The following is a 22,629-nucleotide window of genomic DNA, read 5'->3' as shown; positions in this document are numbered from 1 at the left end:
GATTTTGTACTATTTTTCCAGTCTGCCCTGGTTTTGACCGAGGTAGAGTTAATTTTCTTAATATTTGGTACAGTGCTGTAGTTTGGATTTTGGATGAGAACAATGTTGATAACACACTGATATTTCAGTTATTGCCAAGCAGTATTTACAGAGTCAAAGACTTTTCAGCTTCTCCCACAACCCACCAGCAAGCAGGCTGGGAGGCACAAGAAGCTGCTGGAAGACAGGAGAGCTGACCCAGCCTGGCCAAAGGGATATTCCACACTATGTGGTCTCATAGCCAGGATATAAACCTAGGGGGGCAATGCTGCCTGGGAGACACTGCTTGGGAGCTGGCTGGGCATTGCTGTGAAGCACCTGAGTTTCACTTTCTCCCCTGAAAAAAGCTATGTAGGATTTGCTTTTCTGGCAAGGAGCACTTACCCTGCTGCCCCTGCGGCGTTTGTGAGATGATGAACTGTGCTGGCTGCAAGTTGGTTGTTGGATGCACCAACACAAACTGTTGCAGGTTGAGATTCTGCTGCTGAAGCTGCTGCAAGTGCTGCAAATCCTTAAGGAAACGGGAAGGGGAAAGAAAAAAAAAAAGAGAGAGAAAAGACAAAAACCAAACAAACAAAAAACCCAAACAAACAAACAAAAAGAACAAAAAATAAAGAAAAAGAGAAGAAGAAAGGAAAAGAAAAAAAAGAAAAAAGAAAAGAAAGAGCTTTGTGTTAGACATTTAAGTCAGCAATGATTCCCAATGTAAGATTTTCTATCAGCCAGTTATCCTCTAACATTTAGAGATAAAAATGGACATCAAACACAGCAGAAGTCCTGTTACTGAAGATCCTTTAGAATGGCAATTTGAATTTCACTGTCATTCATAAAACCAAACAGAAGTTATTTACTAAATAACCCAGCAAAGTATATCCAGCATTGTTCTGCTTTAAAAACAAAACAAACAAAGAAATCAATCTCCCTTCCCCCCAAATGCAGGAGTTTTCAAATACATTAGACTTATCATCACCCAGATCTCTCAAACTTATTTTCTGAGGATGGAACTCTGCTCCAATCAAACATGTTAGCTGGGAGCTATTTTTTTTTTAACACCAGTCTGAAATTACCATTTGAATCAACTACAGGAAAGCAAAATATTACAGATTCCTTGTTTGCACTCTGGTTGTTAAGTTCAAATTTCAGCAAGTAGCTAACTCAATAAGTAAATACGTTTGATTAGTTCTGAAACAAATTACCATAAGCTTAATAGATATAATTAAAGGTTAAAAGGGATAATCCAAAACACTGCATTATTGTAGAATCCTACTTTTATGTATTTAAACCATTCAGGACTATTAATTTTCTATAATTAAATGACTGGCTTCAACGTAAAATGTTAATCTCTGAGAAACTGAGTTTTCAAGAAAAATGCTTCACCTTGACATTTAGCTGGGGAATGAAAAAGCAGAGAACTGCTTAAAAACATTGTTCTCCCCAACTAGCCTTTTTCTTTTCATCTCCAAACAGCACAATAAGAAGAGCAACTGAAATTTAAAAGGCACACTGTGAAGTCAGCCAACATAATAGTGGTAATCCATGAAAACTTATTTAAACACACGTGTCGGATTTTTCCATCTTTCTGAGAAGAACCTGTTTCAAAATACTCACCAAGCAGGTTGATAAAAGACTGAATGGAATAATTCCCACACTTGCAACCTCTCATTAAACAAACCAAACCAAGCAGACAAAAAGACTCTCACAAAGCTCTGTTTTGGGGAAGTTTTTCCGGTACCTGTTTGCAGAGGAAACCCTGTTCAGCTGCAGTGGTGCCAGAAACAGTGCCTGGTATGGCTGCTTGGAGCTGCTCATGTTCACACAGCCCCAAACACACTCGAGTTCAAGTGAGCCAGAGTAACAAAGAGCTGCTCCTTAAGCTGCTCCTCAGACTGATGCAGGTTACTGAGCACTCCCACAACCTGCTCAGCCAGGGGATGGGAAAGGCCATTCACTGCCAGCAGCAGAGATGGTGATGAGAAGTCAAGACAGACTGACAAGGAGAACTTCTGTCTTACACAATGCTGTTATCTGTGACCTCACGTTGTTTTAAATATGTTAAAACTGTAACTTGAAAGTTGCAACCGTCTCCTGCTGGTGACAAAGGGCAGGGAATGTCAGAAAGGAAGACTAGAGAGGGAAAAAAACCAGGGAGCCCACTGATTTATGAGAGCATAGACAGGCATTATAAGAAAACGACTACTTAACCTGCATTACACAGACACTGGCCATCAATCACTTGGGCTACTTAGTCCTGTTAAGTCAAAAGCATGAAGTGTAATAATAAGACAGACACCAGATGGACTGACCAAGCAACGCTCTTTAAGAAATGGAAACTTCCATTTTGTAAGAGAATGGTAAGATTTCAAAAAGTGTCCATGAGCTTTTAAAAAAGTGGTTTTAAAGTCAAAAGTATTGTTTGCATCCAGAAAATTTCAGAAATAATGCAACTATTCCTATGAAATCCAGGCCAGTTTCCTTCTTGAAAAGAGAGAAATAACTGCTCCAGTTTTATCCTGGAACTCCACGTTTCTTATGACTTCATATCCTAATATCACATTGGTCAGAACTGCTACCAAAACATCTTACCGACATGGATCTCCACTCATTTATTCATTGATTTTCAATGCTCAGCTGGTTACCTGTGCAGATTGTGCTGACCCTCCAGCACAGAGGGCACTCATACTGGAATGGATGTGAGGACTGGATGCAGAGTTAAAAGCAGAAATGGAAAGAGCTGGGCAAGCTGATTAAGGTTGTGAACACTGGGTGGAAGAAAAGGAAATAAAGAGAGGCTGCAGGATGAAAATAGAGGCAGATAAGAGAAAAAACAGAAACACAAAAGAAGGAGTTGGGAAGACACTGTAGAAGAAAAAAAGTATCAATGGAAAAACAGATAGGTTAAGGACCTCTCCCACCAAAAGCAAACAAATGTAATTGCTCCAGATGACCAAGCATATGGTTTGAAGCACCCCCACAGGAGATGGAGTTACATGCAAGAAAGAATACACAGTAACAGTGGCAGTGTATCTGTAAGATCAAAGGAGGAGAGCTTTTTTATTTAAGACTATAGTATTCATAACACTGGCTACCCAGCTAAGACATGACAGCTCTTATCATCAGGCTCTTACACTTTAATATGAGAAAACTGTTTTTAAATTGAGGCCTCAGGGATAACTGATATAAGCAATCTTATTCTGTGCATCTGCCTTGGTAAATGGTATGTTGGCTAAGTCTTGTTTAAATACAGAAATATAATTCTGCAATGCAAAATGAAAATGATACCTCCAAGGCTAATCACTCCTAAATAGCCCTACCAGCCCCTCAAATGCATTTGAAATCCAACTTTATTTCCACCTTGGGAAAGTTTTATTATTTAGTTAATTATACCATTACAATAAATCTCCCAATAACAACCACATGAGCAAACCTGACACTGTTTCCCTATACTGATCTTTTTTTTCCTCAGTGTTAAAATCTGTGTGCTAGCACAAGCACATAGAAAGACCGAAAGACTTTCAGGGAAACATGCATGTCTTCTGGTGCTGCCGAGCAATTTAAAAAGATCAAAACAATCCAAATCCTACCTCGGCAGAATAATCTGTCAAGAGCTATGTCTTGCTGTGAGGAAGATTTTTTGTAAAATGAAAAAAAAAAAAGAAAAAAAAAATCTAGATTTTTAAATTCAATGCCATTATTTCCAATTACAGCTTCAGCACTAACTTAAGCATCTGTGTCATTTTGAGATTTACATCATATAAACACACAGCATAGATCCTGACAACAAGGAAGTTTATGAAGAACTCCAAAAGTTGATACACAACTGTTTAGTGTCAATCCAGCAGCAGCCCAGGAGCAGCACAAGCAACTCACCAGGCTGCTGCAGCAGACACCTCACATGAACTGCAGTGCACATTAAAGAAGTCATGCTTGTGCAATTAGTTAATTAAAATAAATATGGTAATCCCCCGCTGCAGAGACCTGCCAGTTAATCAATTATTCAAAAATCATCAATTAAAACAAACATTCAGCTATTTGTATAATCAGCTATATGTTTACAATAGCAACACAAACAAAGCTGAGCACTGCTTACGAATCCTTGCTGAGATGGATCAAAAAAGTATGGTGCTATCTACCTATGAACCTAGATGGTAGATGTTTTCCATAACTATCTCAAATTATATCCAGCACCTGCACAATTTATGCCCTGCACTTTCATCATAAGGAGCAGCTAACAAGATTCAACCAAGCTCATTTATGTATCAAAACAACCTATCCTAAAAGACATTAATTGTAAAGTCAAATATTTAAGTAATTAGAAACATCAGAAAACAAGTACAAGTTTAATTTGTTCTGCATGTGGCAACTACATGATCACATACTATTTTTCAGAGAGCCTTTATCTCACTCACGTGCACAAATGAGACAATGCTCCCTTCAGAAACTCCTATTTGACAGCATATGCCTGATCTTTTCAACTCCTCTCAAACACTTCTCTGAAGATTTTCTAAGTTCTGGAGAAAAAGCCAGTAGGAAATGAATAATTGTAAATGCTTCACACATTTTGAGAGCTTCCCACTGAAGTGGGAGACCAGGATTAGCAACATCTCTCACACACATCACATTGGTGTACACTGCTTTGGGGGCCTATTTGACAAACATAAAGCCAGGAAGTTCAAGGTACAGATTTTGTTAATATGAAATTTTAGTCCACCACACTTCAGTGAAGCAGACCTCACTATCTTAAGCTGCACACCAGAAAGACAAGAGGCCTGTGGATTGCTTACATGTGGATAAAAAGACTTGCATGCCACCAAACGGGAACTCTGTGACAGACGCATGGGAAGCTATAACCATCAATCTTTGATAAGGACATTCCCTATCCTCTTGAAATCTTTGTATTATTGCCTACAGATAGTTTTAACAAAATTAAGACACGATCTTGAGAATTACAGGTTTCCTTGAATATTACATGCTCTAGTCATCTCCACATTGTGCCAGTGGAGTGAAATCCTCTTCTAAAACAGGTGTTATTTGGTGACATGACTTGTCACAGTGCAACAAGAGGTTCAGTGGGAGGAATCTGTGGGCAACACCAGCACTGGCCTTTTAAACATGAGATGGCACCACTCTGGCCTCTCTAAGGACAGCCAGAGAGGTCAGAACTTCTGGACCAACACCACAAAAGTTCGTCACTTCAGCTAATGAAAACCTGATAGCACAGCCAGGTTGTTATTCAGCTAGAGGACCAGCACAGTAAAGCATTGCACATTTCACCAATGGACTCCACAGACAATTGCAACATTTCCATTCTTGTCCTTAATCAGACCTCATGTTCACTTTTTAGACACTTCATCCTGGTTGAATGCAAGAGAAAATAGCCTGAGCAGAAAGCATCAGACAGTCTAAAAGAACCTGTTTGCTCTAAGAAGAAGCAACTTTGAGGATTACATACCCCACACACTTGGCACAGCTAGACTAATAAAACTGGTATTATGTACCAAGAACCTTAATCTATGGAAAGATGGACTTCAGCATGAGCAAGACAATCACCTACTATAGCAGTACTCAAGATGTCTAAACTGCACATTTGACTACCCTTGTCCACAAGTCTACGGATTTTGCACACTACATACACTAAGCATAGAGACAGTAGCACTGCAATCTCCACACTGAATTAAGCCAACCCTGGAAGACCCAGGAGGACCCTTGCTGCTTCTAGTAAGCAGAACATCCACAGCAACCAGTTCCTCAGAATTATTAGATCTTTAGTACCAGATCATGAAACTGGATAGATTCCAACACCAGACTCATTCTCCATGTTTTTCTCAGACACACAGGAGTGCCCATTCCTTGTCACTGAACTCGGAGCATTAAACACCAAGCCACCATAGCACAGAAATGGGTCAGGTCAAACTGCCATTCTTCAGCTCAATCATTTTGCTTCAAACAAGCACCATTTGGGTCTGACAAGGATCCTTTGTGATACACAGGCATCACTTCCCATCCATACAGGTCTCAACAAGTGCAATTTCTATGGGCATCTTTCCATACCCCTTTCTTCTCCTTTCTCAAGCTAACTACAAGGAGGAAAATTCAGAAAACCTAGCATCTACTCAAAAACCCAGTGGAACTGAGGAGCAGCTGGCACACATTCCTTGCTAAGACTATCAAACTCCAACCTCATCATCCAAAGATGCACGAGGAAAGACTAACAACACCCGAGAACTCTAGAAACTCACTGAGCGAGGAACGACAGATTTTATTCGAATGGTGCAATCAATCAAACCTCTTTTGTTTTCCACCCTCTCAAGCCTCAAGGCTCACCTGTGCAATCTGTATTGGCTGAGATAGAGGGATCTGCGTCATCGGCGTCGCAGCAGAGGCCGAGATGGTGGCACCAGCAGCGCTGTGCTGCTGACTGGCTGAGTGCTGCACTGCAGCCGCCAGCAACTGGGCCTGCGCCTGTTGGAGCAATAACTGTTGCTGGGCTGGCGTCAACGTGAGCTATAAACAATTAGAAAACACAGCCATTAATAATGGGAAGAGCCACTTCAGCTACAAAGTCATTAGATAGCTCAGTACTAGTTATGTGAACCAGGCAATCCTAGGACTACTCCATTAACTGGCTGAGGACTCTGGCCTTAAGGAAGGACAGCTGGCTACTCAACAAAGTGGGAACCTACCTACCACAGGCCTGACACAAACCAAACTGCACAAACGCCAACATTTGCACTTACTGGAACCTACAGAACCTAACCCTGCTCCTAAGTTTTCTTCACAACTCTACCAGGAGTTTCAGGGGAAAAAGCAATTAAGTAGCAAGCAAAAGAAAAGAATCAGTATTGCCAGGATTTGAAAGGAAATTTACACCCAGCAGAACAGCAAGTGATTAGCCAGATGAATGTGAAGCAGGAATGCTGGCTATGGCTACTGAACAAACTGATAACACCCCAGCTGCTTCACATTAGCATGAATCCCTGCCATATTCCATCATTTCCATTATGCCCTAAGATATAAGTAAAGAACATGAGCTCCATTTGTTTCTCTCCAAGTCTCCCCATCTGCTTTTTTTTTTTTTTTTAATAGAATAGAGTTGGCAACTTTACATCCCTTCCCTTTCCCAAACACGCATTATCTCTGTGGAACAGGTGGCAGCAGTCTCTCCTTTACATGTAAATGAATCTTGATGCCCATATTTACTACAACCCATATCTGTATAGGCCTGGAGTTTTGAATGTTTCACTACAGCAGACAATCATGAATTAAAACAAACCAGTACTTTTTGAGATTACAAAAAATAATAAAATATGCCAGGTTTTAACAACACATCGAAACAGTGTCTTTTGAAACTTTCAAATGCTTAACTGAAAACTCAATAGGATGTTTATTTACATACTAACAGAGGAGAAGATTTAACAATTGAGCCTGAGATTAAGAAGTCATTTCATGCAAGTGTAGGGATGATCTAACCTAACACTTGAAATCATAAATATATTGTTGGAGCAACTGCCCTAAGCTTATTAACACTTACACTAACTCTTACACTGCAAAGCTGATTATGTGGAAGGAAATTCTTTAACAGGCCCATTCACAAAACTTGCTCTTTTTGAAATGACTGAAAGCCTTTACAACTACTCAGAAACACCAGAAAATCTAAAACAACAATTATCTCATATTTACTCCCAAAGCTTTGCAATTAAAAACCCCTCAAAATCGGTAGGTTAAAACAAAAGGCTTGAACAGGCTTAAGGAAAGTACTAATAGAGTTACTTAAAAAGAAGTGTGAGAAGAGGAAGAATTAACAATTCCCTTAATTTTTGTTCTTCACCCAGCTATAAGATTTAGTCTTGTTCTCCCATGCCTCATTTTAATCTTGAAAAAAAAAATTAAAATTCCTCTGTATGACATCAGTGACTGCCTCATTTGTACACACAACAGGTTTTAATTTCATTGCAGAGTCAAGACGAACACAGAACAGAGGGAGAGAATTCTTTGATGTCGCTATTTTTTGGAAGCAAATACTTTGTTACAAACCCCAAATACTATGATCTGCTTATTTTTCTAGGAAAATATTTTGTTGCCACTTGCAGTGAAGTTTCTCCCTGCGTTAAAGGCAAGCGCAGTGCCCCTCAGTGAGAGCTGTGTGGGACTGCAGCAGCCCTGGGTAACTCTTACCCCGGTGATCTGTCCTCCGGCCAGCATGAGCTGGGTCTGGGGTATGGCCGCCTGCACTGAAGGCTGCTGGGAAGGCTGGCTTGGCTGCTGAGAGTCCCCAGATTCTTCATTAGATTTAGACTAGTCAAAAAAAAATACAACTCTTTATAGTGTAAAACAGATGTTAATGTGTAACACTGCTATCTCAACACTGCACAATAAAAATCTTTCATCTGCATACAAAAAGCCCTTGGGTTTATTTTAAGAGTGTGTTTAAGCAATGGCTCTGTGTGCCCACCATCTCAGCTACGATTGCTCAAACACGGCTGCAGGTAATGCAGTTTAAACAAAACAAAGAGACTCTCCGGTCTCCTGGAACTCTCTGACGTTATTTTCAGGTCTCATTTCATTTTATGCCACGCAACTGAAGCTGACGCTACCTTCCACCATAAAGAAAGAGAAGGTTGTTAAAATTATTCATTGCCTAAAATCCTGAACAATGGAACAAGGGAAAGGAGATTGTGTTTCCATTTTCTCTGTCTCCATCCTGTACCTCTAAGTCATCATACTGTTGGCTTGCACACAACCTTTTTGAAAAATCCTCTAGCAAAATATATATATACAGTGCTTTTAAATACTCAATGCATTTATTTAATTGAATATTGCTTTATTTTAAAAGATTCAAGTTTATTTTGATTTATTTTTGTGGTTTGGCTGTTTTTTTTTAAACAGGAGAAATTGTGAAGACATGAGGGAGGAAATGCAAGTGCATGAAGAGGGGGAGAGAGTTTTATGATAATTAAAACTGGTTATGCAGAACATTACAATTCTGCATAGATTTGCATATTTTCCACCACCTGTTTTGGGGACTGCAGAGCGGGCTAATTAACATAAAGGCTCTGATTAATTCTGCCAGTCATTGAGCGATAATTACAGCGCAGGACTGTAAACATTCTGCACTGGAGATACAGCCTGTTTGCCAACATCTCTCTCAGGGATGGAAGTTTACCATGGCAACCAAGGCAATTTTCTGCCTCCTTCCTCTTAGAAAGGAAGGTCACTATACCTCCTCTTCTTTCCAAATTGTTATTATGTATAAGTGGGTCCACATTCTATTGCATTTCATGTAATGCACTACCTCCATTCTTTAATAACAAGCAATACTGAAACCAGTTTTCAATAAAACTGCATCCCTTGCCCCTTAATATAGCACAGAGGGGAAGTAGAATGTTAACAGATAAACTGAAGTGTTCAGCATCATAGAAAAGTTTGAAAGCTTTGTTGTCTCACGTACATTATTAAACAACAATTACTCTGACTTACTTTGAAATCACTGTGTGTTGTTTACACAAGCAATCGAAACTAGCCACATTACATAGTTAATGCTCCATTATATTCCTATTTTCAGTTGCCAGAAGATAAATTGCAAAGTAATACTCACTCTGTGCTTAAAATAAGTTAATAATAGAAGAACACGAAATATTCCTGGAGTTTCATGGTTTTCACTACACCATACCTGACTAAAATTCAGCATTATATTATGATCACTACATGTTTTAAACAACTGCAGAGTCTGAAGGCTTACAAATCCTGAACCTGATTTACAGTTGTAAAAGTATTATTCCTTCATACCTATCACTTGCAAAACCAGTCAGACTGAAAAAACAGAGTAATATACCACAGGTTAAGAGCTATCTCTACTGATGCTGTTTGGGATGAGAGAAGGATGAGCAGCAGAAGGTAACTGTCTTTACCTGTACATTTAAGGACTGAGCAGCAGCCTGTAAACTTGTTCCAGCGAGCTGGACCTACAACAGTGCAAAAATGGAAATGAAATAATGTAGAATCCACAGAAAACTAACAATGTAGAAAGAACAATCTCCCCACCCATAGCCCAACAAAAATTCCCCCAAGAACAAAACATGTCCTTCTAACACCTGAACCAGTGGGATAGGGGTTGTGCTTCAAGCTGAAAAATATCTGTAAGATTCTTCCACAATGTTATTTGTCTACCTTCTTGCTGAAGGTATGCCTGCCTAAGGATCCAGATATTATCATGGATGGAGTTGAAACAGAGCATATTGGGGTGGACAGGCTAACTAGTCCTATTCCTGTTGGGGAAATCCAGGCTTCAGGGCAGGGCATTAAGCTCTACTCATCATCATCCTACTCACATTTCAGAATGTGTCTTACCCAACACTGCTCTCACCAGCTTTCTCATATGAGCAAGCACATGCACAGCACAGACCCCAGAGCATAACCACTCTCCCTCAAATTAACCCATTCAAGTATTTGCAGCCCTCAGCCACTGAAAAGGAGATCTCAACACAGAGGACCGGAGACACTTTACAAAGGCGGTATTGATTCAGGTGTACTCAAAACTTGAATTCAATGTTTGTGATTAACAGGCCCAGAGAAGGTCTTGTGGGTGAGCAATAAGGAAAAATAGATGCTTCAGAAAGTGAGATTTTTGGAGTGCTTTTTTATCTCTAATAAGGATTTCCTCTGTACAAAAAATGCTGTATTTTCACTTACTGAAACCCATTCTAATCAGTCTCGCTTTGTTTCTACCAGCACCCCTAGTTATAAAGAAGGAATGCTATGTAATTAATTACCAACACTTTCAAAGGTCAGAGTAACAGCCTGTAGAGAATTTCATCTCTGGCCATGTTTGAAAACCACAGCTCATTTGAAAACCAGGTGAGACGTGTAAAGATACAATAAAGCAAAGCAAAATGTAGCACTCTTGCCTCTAGAAAAAGATGTCCCCACATAAAGAGTCCACATATTTTCAAGCACAGGAAAAATTGCAGTACATGAAATTAATAACCTTGGAAAAGTCACCTTGGAAATATTTCCTATCACTTTAGATGAAGGTACTAGACATATTGAGTATGCTCCACATCTAAGCAAACACTCCCAGAAAAGCCCCTCCTCATCAGAAGCACAATGTAGTTTGACACAGTTGATGTAATCTATGCTTCTAACATGGATTAAAAACAGAGAATAACCCACATAACACCACCCTGCCATCCAAAAGATACACTCAAAATAATATTTTAAAATTACACAAATACCACAAAAAAGACTACAAACGTATATTGCTCAGGTACAGTCAGCATATTCCTGAAAATCCCTGTGAATGCCATTTGGATGCAATTCCACCACACAACCACCATTTCCAAATTAGAAATTAAACTGTACCTGAATGCTGTCTACAGCCTAGTATTTTGCATTAGTCTAGACCAAAGTGCTGTGTTTTAAAGTTGAATAATACACCCCATTAACAGCAGCCTCACTAGCAGAGGACAGTTTGACAATAGATTCCCACACACCTGCAGGTGAATAAAAGAATACCTGAGATCTTCCTTTGAACTAGTTTCGAAAAATGAATCACACTTTATCAAACATGAAGTTATAAAGATCCTGACAACTGTTTAAATACACACATTTCCAAAGCAGGATAAAGCACTGAGCTAAAGCCAATTACTGTCCTGGGTCAACCCATTTAACAAAACGAAGACTAAAACAAACACACAGAATTCCGCAGAACAGCTGTATCTGTGTCCACGTTAAACACATACTGACAACCCATGAAAACTAGTCAGCTTCTCTCCACATAAAGGCAGCCTACAACAGCCTATTGGTTCAGCAAATTCAAACAGTGGCACTCCCTAGGTCCTATATAAACCAATCTGCTAGGAAAATTGCAATTATGTGACAAGACGTGTGGAATGTTCCATACAATAAAACGGCAGTTCAGAGCTCTTAAAAGAGGGCATAAAAGCTTCAGTACCTCAATTATACCACAATAACTGTGCAACCTCAGACCTCAAACATTCAAGGTCATCCAATTAGGTACAGTATTTTAAAGTTTAAACTTGGTGCAGAGGAAGGGAAAGAAATTAGGACATTTGTTTTCATACATCAAGTGTGAACAGATAAAAAAAACTACAAAAAAATGCCCCTTATACTTCTCTTCACCTAGGGATGCCCCATTTTGCTTCAGCCTGCATCTGAAGTTCAGCTTTGATTCCCTAAACACAGCGGCAGCAGAACAGAGGGATAGTATTAGAAGTCTGAATATCATCTGACAAACAGGTCACTGAAATAACTTTTTTGTAAAAAAGAAAACCTCACAAACCATATATGCTTAGTAAGTACAATCAACTTTCCTTCTAGTTAGTGTGTAAGAGTGAAGTGTTTTTAACTAGACAGTACCAGTTTTGGAACCTTGGCAGGCACTGAGCCAATGCAATCCTTTCGTAAAAAAATTAAATTTTGTTTTGCCTTTCAACTTGGCATCTCTATTAAGGTTAAACAACAACAACAAAACAAAACAAACCTACTCAAAAACACACCACAAAGTTTAGGCATTCTCAAGTCCCCAAAAAGGTGATCTGTAGCTCTCCCAAACAGGTCTCACCCTATGCTGATACATTCTGCAGCCTAGTACAATGAAGTGAGCGCCACAATTAGAACTTTTCCCATGCACGCTCTTTAACCAGGTGGTCTACCCATGTTTATGTTCTAATACATGAAAGAGAACAGGGAACACACCAGGGCAGCTACATTCACAGCTGCCTGAGTCTCCCCTGATTGAAATGTGTTTTCTCTTACCTGATGAAGGTGCCCAAGGAAGGCCTGGGCCTGGGCTGTAGAGATTGCTCCTCCGACAGGCACAGGCTGCTTTTGAAAGTCCAGGCCATTTGTTTGTGTGCCTGGACAGAGAATGATGTTGAAAACAATTAATTACTACTTTTAAGAACTGGAATAAGAATTCATACTCCAAGTACAGCACAGTATTAAAAAAAATTCTGAGAGTCATGAGAATTTAATTTTTTTAGGGAAGAGGAAGGGGGAAGCAGTGTCCAGGCTTCAGTAATAGAGCATTTGTCAGCTGAACAAAATCAACATCCTATTTTCTTTAGCTTCCATCATATATTCTGTGTCCTCTGAAGATATTTAGAAGATGTTTAGATGTGGCACTTTGGGACATGGTTTAATGGTGGACTTGGCAGCATTAACAGCTGGGCTTGATGATCTTAAAGTCCTTTTCCAACCTAAATAATTCTATGACCTGTGTTTCTATGTACACTATTACCCCATCACTCTCTACATGGTTTGAGAACCAAATGGGTGCTTGCTGCTATGATTAAAATGTTTCTATTCTCCATGCCCCCTCTACCCAGCAGCTGAAGACTATCTTCAAGTTCAGAAAGTGCCAACAGCAAGGTTCATATAAAAGTCACCTTTCCTTAAAGACAGGTAAAATAATACTTGAAAACAGAAGTCCCATATATAGATAGCAGTTATGGACCACAGTTTTACTCTTTCAATAAAAGGTACCTCCACATATCCATTAAAATTAATTTTAAAGATAACTGTCTGGGCTTCCTTCTGCTTTCAAGTACTTTCGTATAACCAAAAACCTCTTATTTTCCTACATTTTTGCAGTCTTTTCCTAAATAGCTTGGAAGACATGAAAACCCCCAAACTATCCCAAAATAATCTGGTTGTGAGAAGAAAAAGGAAAATTAAAAAACAAGGGGGTTTTTGTGTTGTTACACAAAAAACATGTTATTATCCCACAGTGGCTAATAACAGGAAGGGAGACTCCGAGTGTGTCAGGCTGCAGGGAATTTCTAGAACAGATGATGCAATCTTTAAAACTGCATGACTGAAATGAAGCAAAACCAGCTTTAGACTTGCATGTTTACTCATCATGACAATCAGATTTTGTTCAGTGCCCATGGGCAGGTGTGCATAGTAACTCCTACTTCAAAATTCCTTCCATCATTTACATTCTTTGACATAAAAATTTAGGTTATCTGCTAAGCAAAAGAGTCACAGTTGTTAAACAACAAGTGGCTGCCATTCCATAGAAACATCTGCAAAAGCAAGCAGCCATAAAATGTGATTAGTAAAATGGACTATCCAATATTTTTCACTGCTATTTTGACCTACAAACAACTTACACAGGTAACGTTTCCAAAGACTGAGACACTTTCAATTAAATACAGACACAATATAAATCTTTCCAGTACCCATGTAAGGTTACAGCTAAGGTGGCCCTTTGATGCATCTTTGGTGGAGATTTTGTGAGGGAAGAGTTGGTCAACACCCACATTTTCAATTCTATGCTTGGGGCCAAGGTTTACAAACTTAAGAGACATACATGCAGCCAAAGAACCACAGACATGTTAAAAATATTCCAGTTTTAAACTACATCAAATTGTTTTGCTTAATGAGTCCAAAACTCCAATTCAAAGTGAATGTAAGGACTCTCACTGGTCTGAATTGATCTCAAAGGAATGCAACTCAGTTGCCTTTCTCCAAAGAATGGTATATAAGAAGGTCTGCTGGAAAGAACCAGAAGAATCTCATCTATCTTCGTTCTTTCCAGTAAACTTCAGAATTCTCTCCATGCCGAAATCCAAAGGGAATGGAAAAGTGATTTGGTAAATATATAAAAGTAACTCCTATCAAATAGCTGCTATAATTCAAAGGAAACAGGCTACCACCTCCTCATTTAAGCAAAGGCTTTGAATTAGTTTTCAACCTATGATCTGGGATTCCCATGTCTGAAAAAAATAGATAAGAAAACCTACTGCAAGGCAAATACTCCTCATTCCAATAAGAAACTTGTGGGGGTTAAATAAAATTTTCTGTTTCTGAGAGGAGCAGCTGGAAGCCTCACCTTAGGTAAACAGGTGAAGCTGTTCCAGTTAACTATCTTCCAAAAAGAGCCTCAAAAAATCATGATACCATATTAAAATAACACTACTGTGCATGTGTGCAGAAAAAATGCTCCAGTTAGCAGTTCTGCTGACTCTTAGTATGGAAATCTGAAACAAGCCTCCTAGGTGGTAGTTTTGAACAAAGCAAGCTCCAAGACTGAGCTTAAAATTTCCATGGGCCCCAAAAAAAAAAAAAAAAAAAAAAAAGAAGCAACTTAGGCCTTTTTTTTAAGGTGCTCAGGATGTGACACCACTCCCATGGAATCCAAGAAATCTGATAAGGAGCTGAAAAAGGGAGCTGTCAGAAGCAGAAGGTCAGCATGCTGCAAGGACATGAAAGGATTTGAATGCCACTTCTGCTCGAGGTAAGAGTTAAATACAAAACCCTGTGATGGTTAACAGACATGGCTGATGCAATCACAAGTATTGTGATTTTAACAATCCCAAGTATGCATGTATTTTCCATCTTCATCCCAGCTTCCATAACTTCTAGAGGTGGTCAGCTGGTAGAGCTTGCCAACACCAAAAACACCCAAAAAGAGGGTGAACTCTCCATCTCCCATCTCTCCTTTCTTCTTGGTTCCAGCTCCATTGTCCCTGTCCTGCCCCTTCTGGTGGTTTGTAAGTAGCTTGTTTTAGTTTGGGTGCTCAGCCCCCAGCAAGCTGCAGGATGAAATTTCACCCTTATAGCAGAGGTCCAATGTAACCCAAGAACATTTGAATTCTGGGATAAATTCAGCCATGTGCTGGGCTGCATCACAGAGCTGGTTTGGATGAAGACTAATACAATGCTATCCCAGGGAAAGGAACAGAAAACTATGTGCTGAACATGGATTTGTTTATGCCATCTTGGAGTTGTACCTGCAGAGGGTAAAGGCATGACAAAGTAGAGCAGGCAAGGTAACATTGCACCTACAGTCAGGAAAACAACTTACTCCCAAAATTCAATCATAATCATCACACTTCAGCCTGAGTTTGCAAACTGCATTAGAAAGGAAGAGGAGCGAGGAACTTTAGATCTGGGGAGATGTGGAGTAAGGTGCAATAAGGAACTCAGGAAGGGAAGGCAGCCAAGGAGAAGGAAGATTTCAAAACTAGCTGGAGCAGGTACCTGCACTGTGCTCTGGGAGACATCTCTCAGGACCACCAGTATATTTTCCCAGGTCACTTTCTCTCTTCCTCTCTGTTGAAAGAGAGAGAGAGATACCCTCAATACCCAGAAATTGTTATTTCCCTGTCCACATTTCCTAATAACAAGTTTAGCATTGATATTTGCCCAAGATTTTAGCAGCTGAAGAATATTTCATGATCCTTCTCCTTTTCTCTCCTACACACTTCTTATGCAAACTGGAATATCAATCTTTGGAAATGAAGCAATGCAAACAAGAATCCTTAGAATTCTTCCAAATACTACACTTACAAAAACTATTATTTTGCTACTATGTCAGTTCATGTCAGAATAGTACAGTTTCCATAATCATTACAACATTGGCTTTCACAGTTCTGCATTCACACAGCTCTTAAAAGAGAAGCTCTATTAAAACAAACAAAAAGGTTGAGATGTTTTGGAAAATTTTATGCTACCTGTAAAAAGTAGATCAAAAGGGCTATCCTTTACTGTAAGACATTCTTCTTACTTCTCCTTTCCCCATCAGATATTGTATAGACTGTCTGCCCATAACTGAAGGCTGGAAAAGATTTCTGTAACTCTGCAGTACTGATGACCTGTTGGTCAATCCATGTTTTTAAGAAAACAGTCATCCAACAGCTCCTGTACTCACATGCTTTGGTTGTTGTTTTTAACTGGTCTGAAGTATGGGTTGGTTTTTCATATGCTTAAAAGGAAAGACCAGTTAAAACAGAAAATTTAAAGTCATAATGTATTTCAGGCACTGTATTGTGACCAATATATTTAGGGGACTTTACAATGTGTCCTGAATAGTCAGAGCTCGAAATACAAAACCCTAGTTTGTTAACTCCCATGAAACTTAGCTGATAGCTCAGAGAACTACTGATGTTGTCATCTTTAACCAGTGGTAGCTGTTGGTTTTTTCCTAAGAACACTAGCTCTGCCAAATGTAAATTCATGCCCTACAGTAATTTCTCTTAACATTTTCAAGTCGCATTATCTTACCACAGTTTAAAACAGGAATGACCCAAACAAACATCCACTGAGGTTTAAAAGATAGACTATTAGTGTTTACACAGCAGACTCAAGTGATTTACAAATGTCACTGGAAAATAGACAGTTAGAGAAAGTTACAAAAATAAGAACTCTGAGTGTTTATAAAAATCATCATCACGCATTATCTGGGGAGCACAGGCACTGACAGAAAATCAATGGCACTTCCAGTTCCTCAGCATCTGAGCTGAAAGCTGACTTCTTTTCACTCAAGTATGCACTGAGCTCAGAACCACAATCTAAGTACCCTGATCAGAAGCCTAAAATTACATTCTGTGAGTATTCCTTTCAGAGCCTAACATCTGCCAGGTTGACTAATACAACTGATGCTTGAGCTCCCAAAGAACATCACAAATGCCATCAATCACTATCTCCAGTGGTTTATGAGTACTGTATCTAAAAACAAAGCAATAACTGCAGAACAAAGAGTCCTCCAAAATTCTAGATTACTTTAGTTCATATAATTTTAAAAATCAGGATACAAAACTGGAAGGAAAGACTGGAAATATTTAAACTAAAGAAACAATATTCCAAAAGTTTCAAACACGAGTCAGGCAAACTGTTGTAATAACTACCTCTAATATTAGAGTAAAAAAAAGATACAGACATTGTATCCCTTTTTAACATGAGAGGACCTAAATGCAGCTTTACAATCCATCTCTTTTATGTCATGACCCCCTCACCCTCACAATGATGAAGTATTTATCTAGAGAGCTGAGTTCTGCTGAAGGAGATGCAATGCTCCTGTGATAATTGACTGTCTTTGAATAAAACAAATCCTCCTCCTTACCAGCTCAGTTAAGGTGAACTTGCTAAAGTTGTACTGAAGGAAGTGTGTTGGGAGTGCACTCTGGAGAAAGCACATGCAGGGAACTGTGGTCACACAGAGGAGGAAGTCTGAATTTTCTCAAAAGTTTACACACATCCTCCAGCTACAAGGAGTCCACAGAGATATTTAAAACCACTGTTCTCTGGATGCTGTTTATGATCATGAAATATTTACAGCCCATATGTTTTTGAAATAATGTTTTATATTATCTTAAACCATTAAATTAACAATAAAACACTTCTGTGAAGAAAAAGGATTGATACCTCTCCTATTAAAAATACAATGATAATTATAAAACCTGAGACGCTAGGAACAAAACACACATTTATAAGCAGGCAGCATTCCTTTTGACTGACCCCATGCAGTGGCAGAAAAAATCCAGCCTCTTGGCTTAAAGAAAATTGAAAATTGTTAATTTCTAGAGTTCAAAATAAAACTTATTATTGAACCATAAGGAAGAAAACTAGTTTTCATCATACAAGGTAGCTACACTTGTTGCATGAGAAGCAACAAGTTCCTTCTCATCAGAATTTTCTCTTCCCAAATGCTATTCTGAGCCGAGAGAAGATTCTGAGGTAGATTAAACTTCTTTCTTTCCATTCAGAACTGTAATTTCTCTTACTTTCAGAATAAACATTATTATTACCTCCAGAAAGGAATTAAAGCATGAGATAGCATGACTAAGTTATAGTGGCTCAACAAGCTTCTTAAATGGCTTAGAATTTGGTCACATCTTAAGGATGTGCCAAAAGGCACATTGGCCCTGATTAAAAAATCTATTCTTCCCCACCAAATTTCAAGGTTCTCTCCTAACACATGAAGAAATCACAGAAAAGCTGGCTAACTTTTTTTTTTTTTTTTGAGAAATTATGCTTTCTCCCTTTGACTTGTTCTTGAGAACTGTTGTGACAGCTTGAATGAAGTCTAAAATGGAAACAAGATCAGGCAGTGGCCCACATCTGCCAGGGAAAATTTCAACCCAAAAATAAATGATGAAGTTAGAAGTGCCGAAGGTATGCTCTGCCAGGAAAAAATGAGACTATTTATGGAGAGCTAGTGCCACCAGAGCTTCAGCAGCATCAGAAACATTACAGACATAAAAAGTGGGCAAGGGAAATCTTACATAAAAAGTGTGGGTGGTGTTCCAATAAAGTAGGTATGAATAAAGCCCTGCATGCAGTAGGGTTAATGACAAAAGTGTTCCCAGGTCTCTAAAAATAGTGGGTGTAGGTTTATGTTTGGTTGGTTTTGTAGGTTTTTTTTAAATCCCAGTAAACAAGTAAATAAATTTTGCTCTTAATATCCATTCAATTACACCAGAATTGATCATTTCTTACCTGTGTTCCCGTCCCCACTCTCCATCGATGGTTTACTGGTCTCTGACGGATTGTTCATTCTTGAGTCTGCATTAAAACACAAAGATTGATAAAACAATACAGCAAAAAAATCCCCAAATCTATTCATACCTTTTTGTTTAAGGGAAGTACAGAACAGCAAAAATTTGCTATGTACTTTACCATAATTCAGATTATAACACAAAAAAAAAGAAAGAACAACCAAAAGCAGAACACAATACTGAATCTTCCAGATAAATATTACTTCAAAATTTTCTATGACATTATTCCCATACGTGAAAACATGGTATTAAGGGAATAAAAGACAGCATGCTGGAGGGCAATGATAGGTAGGAACTTAATTTTCAATACAATGAAAGTCATAGAAGAAAAAAAGGAGGGGGGAGGAAGGAACAATGACTACATCAAGATCCAAAAACATTAGGTCTGACCATCATGGCCTACATTATTCTTGTGTTTGTTCCCCCTGCCCCACCCCAATAAAAGAAAGGAAACTCAGTCATTACAATTAAATGGATACCATTCTTCTAATGCTGTATTTCTATTTTACTGGAATGTCACTGACATTAAGTTATTTTATATTTCCTATCTATTTATGCAAAACCATACAAATATAAAATAATTCCTCTCCTTTCTCCCTCTGGATGAATCTATTGAAAAGTCTGTTCCTGGTTTCAAAGCCTGTCAGCTGAATACAGTACAATGCAGAGGGCCTCTCCAGATGGCAGAGAGAGAATATAGTTTCCTTATATAGGAATCTATACAGATGTTCTGTGTACAGCATCAGCTTTCCAGCTTATTACCTCCTCATTCCTTGCCACCGACCCCAGTGTGCCACATTATCACAAACCAAAATTACAAAAAGAATCTCAAGACAGAACTGCTCATAAAATGAAGTGTAAGCAAATCCTTAAGCACACTCTTCCACTCCCATAATGAGCTAAAAGCAAGTTCAGTGAGCTTTAAATGAACCCTTTACTCCACGATATTCTCCTGCTAGGTGCTTAAAAGGTTACCTCTGTCATGCACTTTCATCAAAGCAGTGATTTCCAAAATACCAGTGGGCTGAAGAAGAACACAGGAGCAGCATTAACCGTGCTGCATCTTTCCCCCAGATAGTTCCAAGAATGCCCAGACCCCTCAGTGCTTGGCAGCCCATGAAAGCTGGAAATGAGAAGATGGACTATTGCCATGTACCATCACCTGCCACTACTGAGAGGTGTCAGAGCATAGGACTTCAGAGAAGGCCACCAAGATGATCAGTGGGCTGGAGCATCTCTGTGATGGGGAAAGGCTGAGAGAGTTGGGGTTGTAGAGCCTGGAGAAGGCTCCATGAAGACTCTATAGCAGCCTCCCAATACCTAAAGGAACCTGCAAGAGAGCTGGAGAGGGAATTTTTAGAAGGGCATGTAGTGATAAGACAGGAGAGAATGGCTTTAAACTGAAAGAGGGCAAGTTTGGACTGGATAATAGAAAGAAATTCTTTACTGTGAGGGTGGTGAGACACTGGAACAGGCTGCCCAGAGATGTGGTGGATGCCCCCCATCCTGGGAATTTTCAAGGCCAGTTTGGAGGGGGTTCTGAACAACCTCATCTTCTGCAAGGTGTCCCTGCCCATGTTTGAGGGGTTGGAGCATTGAAATGGGATAATCTTTAAGGTCCCTTCCAAACCAAACCATTCTGTGATTCTGTGATCAGTATTTTTAAAACTTATATAATATTCCACATAAACAATGGTGGCAGTTGAACCCAATAGTCTTGAAAATCCAGAGGACTGTAACAACCACAGAACTTCACCTGACAAGTTAACACAGCCTCTCCAGAGCCTCAACTCTTCTCAGAAAGTTCCTATGCCGATTTTAAATCTTTCAAATGTTCAGCCACGTGTAAAAGAGATCTGGACTATCAACGTTACCCTTGGTATAAAGGCAGACGTGTGTTTAACTGCTTTTTGAAAGGGGGTGTGAATGAGGAGAAACTTTGCAGCTGAGCACTGCTGGCACACACTTCAGCAAAAGGCAAGTTTTGCCCTGCTTCTCAAAACCTCTGCTCAGCACATTCAAGTTACAAGTTCAGTCTCAAAAAACAGAGCTCTGCTAAGGTTTCAGGTACAGAACCTACTGCTTCCAGGTTCTTTATTTTGCCATTTTCCACATCTGGATATCATGATCCACACTCTAGAAACAGATCATGGGTTCCACTGACTAAATAGAAATGTCTACTCTTGACATAGCCCTCTCTGCGTTTCTATCTAGATATTGCATATACCTTAAACTGAATTTATTGTTATGGCAACACCCCATTTATTTAGAGTGATTATATGCAACATGCATTTGATAAACAGCATTAGTTCATCCCTTTACACACAGACAGCTACCGAAATTTAACTTTAGAGAACACTGAATGGGAGTCTTTGCTTAGGAGGCAAACATGAAGAGTCCTCATCCAACAGGAAATGCTTACAAATTAAATACATTTGGCAGTGGAAACCAGGCTAACTCATGAGGCTATTGGACATAGGATGTCCAGTAAGTCCAGAGCAGAAGAATAGCCTGAACTTATGATACAACTGACCACAAAAGGAAGAGCACAGGCTGAGAGAGTTCTGTCTCAGAAACACGGACTCCATTTGCTGAACCCCTTCAAAGAAGTCTCGCTCGAAAAACAACAAAGGGCCTTCTGTTGCTAATTTGTTGCAGAAATTGAAATATTAGAGCCAAGGTGCAGGACACTAATGGTGGAATAAGCAATCTAAACTCAGATGGGGAAATATGGCTGTCCTGTACACAGAGCTCAAGCAAGGTAGTAACTGTTTCATCCTATAAGGAGGCTCACACAGGAAGTCTTCCAGCATGATGCGCAAGTTTGCTCAGTCACACAAAGTTATAACTGTACAGACCTCTTTCCATAAAGCAAGCCAGGACACATTTTTCTGTCAGGCTATCCTGCAAAATAAATCCTTCTAGAAAAGGTTTTCAGTGTTTTTTAGTACTAGACATACATAACATTTACTTAACTACCAAAAGCTTGTATAAATGAAGAATATTTTATTGTAAAGATCCATCCTTAACAAAGACCTCAAACATTGCTATTGCGAAAAAGCAGCAAGTTGGAAGAAGAAACATCTCTAGTAGTGCTCAGGCTCAAGCGAAGGATAGCATCCATTATTTCACCAGCTGACTATTTCTTGTTCAATCTGTGGGCCTTCTGCATGTAAAGCATCAAGAACAATGCCGCTATTTCCATTGCAAATGGTATGACATACATCTGAAGCACAAAACTGCTACCAGCAAAACAGGCTCATATCCGCGGGATATTCAACCTACAATCAGT

General features: G+C 39.3%; 1 protein-coding gene across 15 annotated transcripts in view; it reads right to left on the bottom strand.

Moving 5' to 3' along the window:
* Positions 1–22,629, bottom strand: part of POU2F1 (POU class 2 homeobox 1) — a 112,340-nt gene that overhangs the window by 32,715 nt on the left and 56,996 nt on the right. For 7 of the 15 annotated variants that reach the window (XR_014855411.1, XM_085076480.1, XM_085076589.1 and 4 more), the window contains 7 exons: positions 19,279–19,344; positions 16,042–16,113; positions 12,811–12,911; positions 9,945–9,998; positions 8,212–8,331; positions 6,361–6,540; positions 424–550 (listed from right to left, as the gene is read on the bottom strand). Coding sequence is in view for 14 of the 15 variants with exons in the window: in XM_085076480.1 (XP_084932606.1) it covers positions 424–550; positions 6,361–6,540; positions 8,212–8,331; positions 9,945–9,998; positions 12,811–12,911; positions 16,042–16,113; positions 19,279–19,344 (720 nt within the window). In the remaining variant the exon portion in view is untranslated. The remainder of the gene's footprint in view (positions 1–423; positions 551–6,360; positions 6,541–8,211; positions 8,332–9,944; positions 9,999–12,810; positions 12,912–16,041; positions 16,114–19,278; positions 19,345–22,629) is intronic. The other 8 variants (XM_085076544.1, XM_085076562.1, XM_085076571.1 and 5 more) reach the window with 6 other exon arrangements.

This window comes from Lichenostomus cassidix, chromosome 1, assembly GCF_008360975.1.
Source record: "Lichenostomus cassidix isolate B80296 chromosome 1, HeHo_3.0, whole genome shotgun sequence".
Taxonomy (NCBI): Eukaryota; Metazoa; Chordata; class Aves; order Passeriformes; family Meliphagidae; genus Lichenostomus; species Lichenostomus cassidix.
This window is presented reverse-complemented; position numbering and strand designations above follow the sequence as displayed.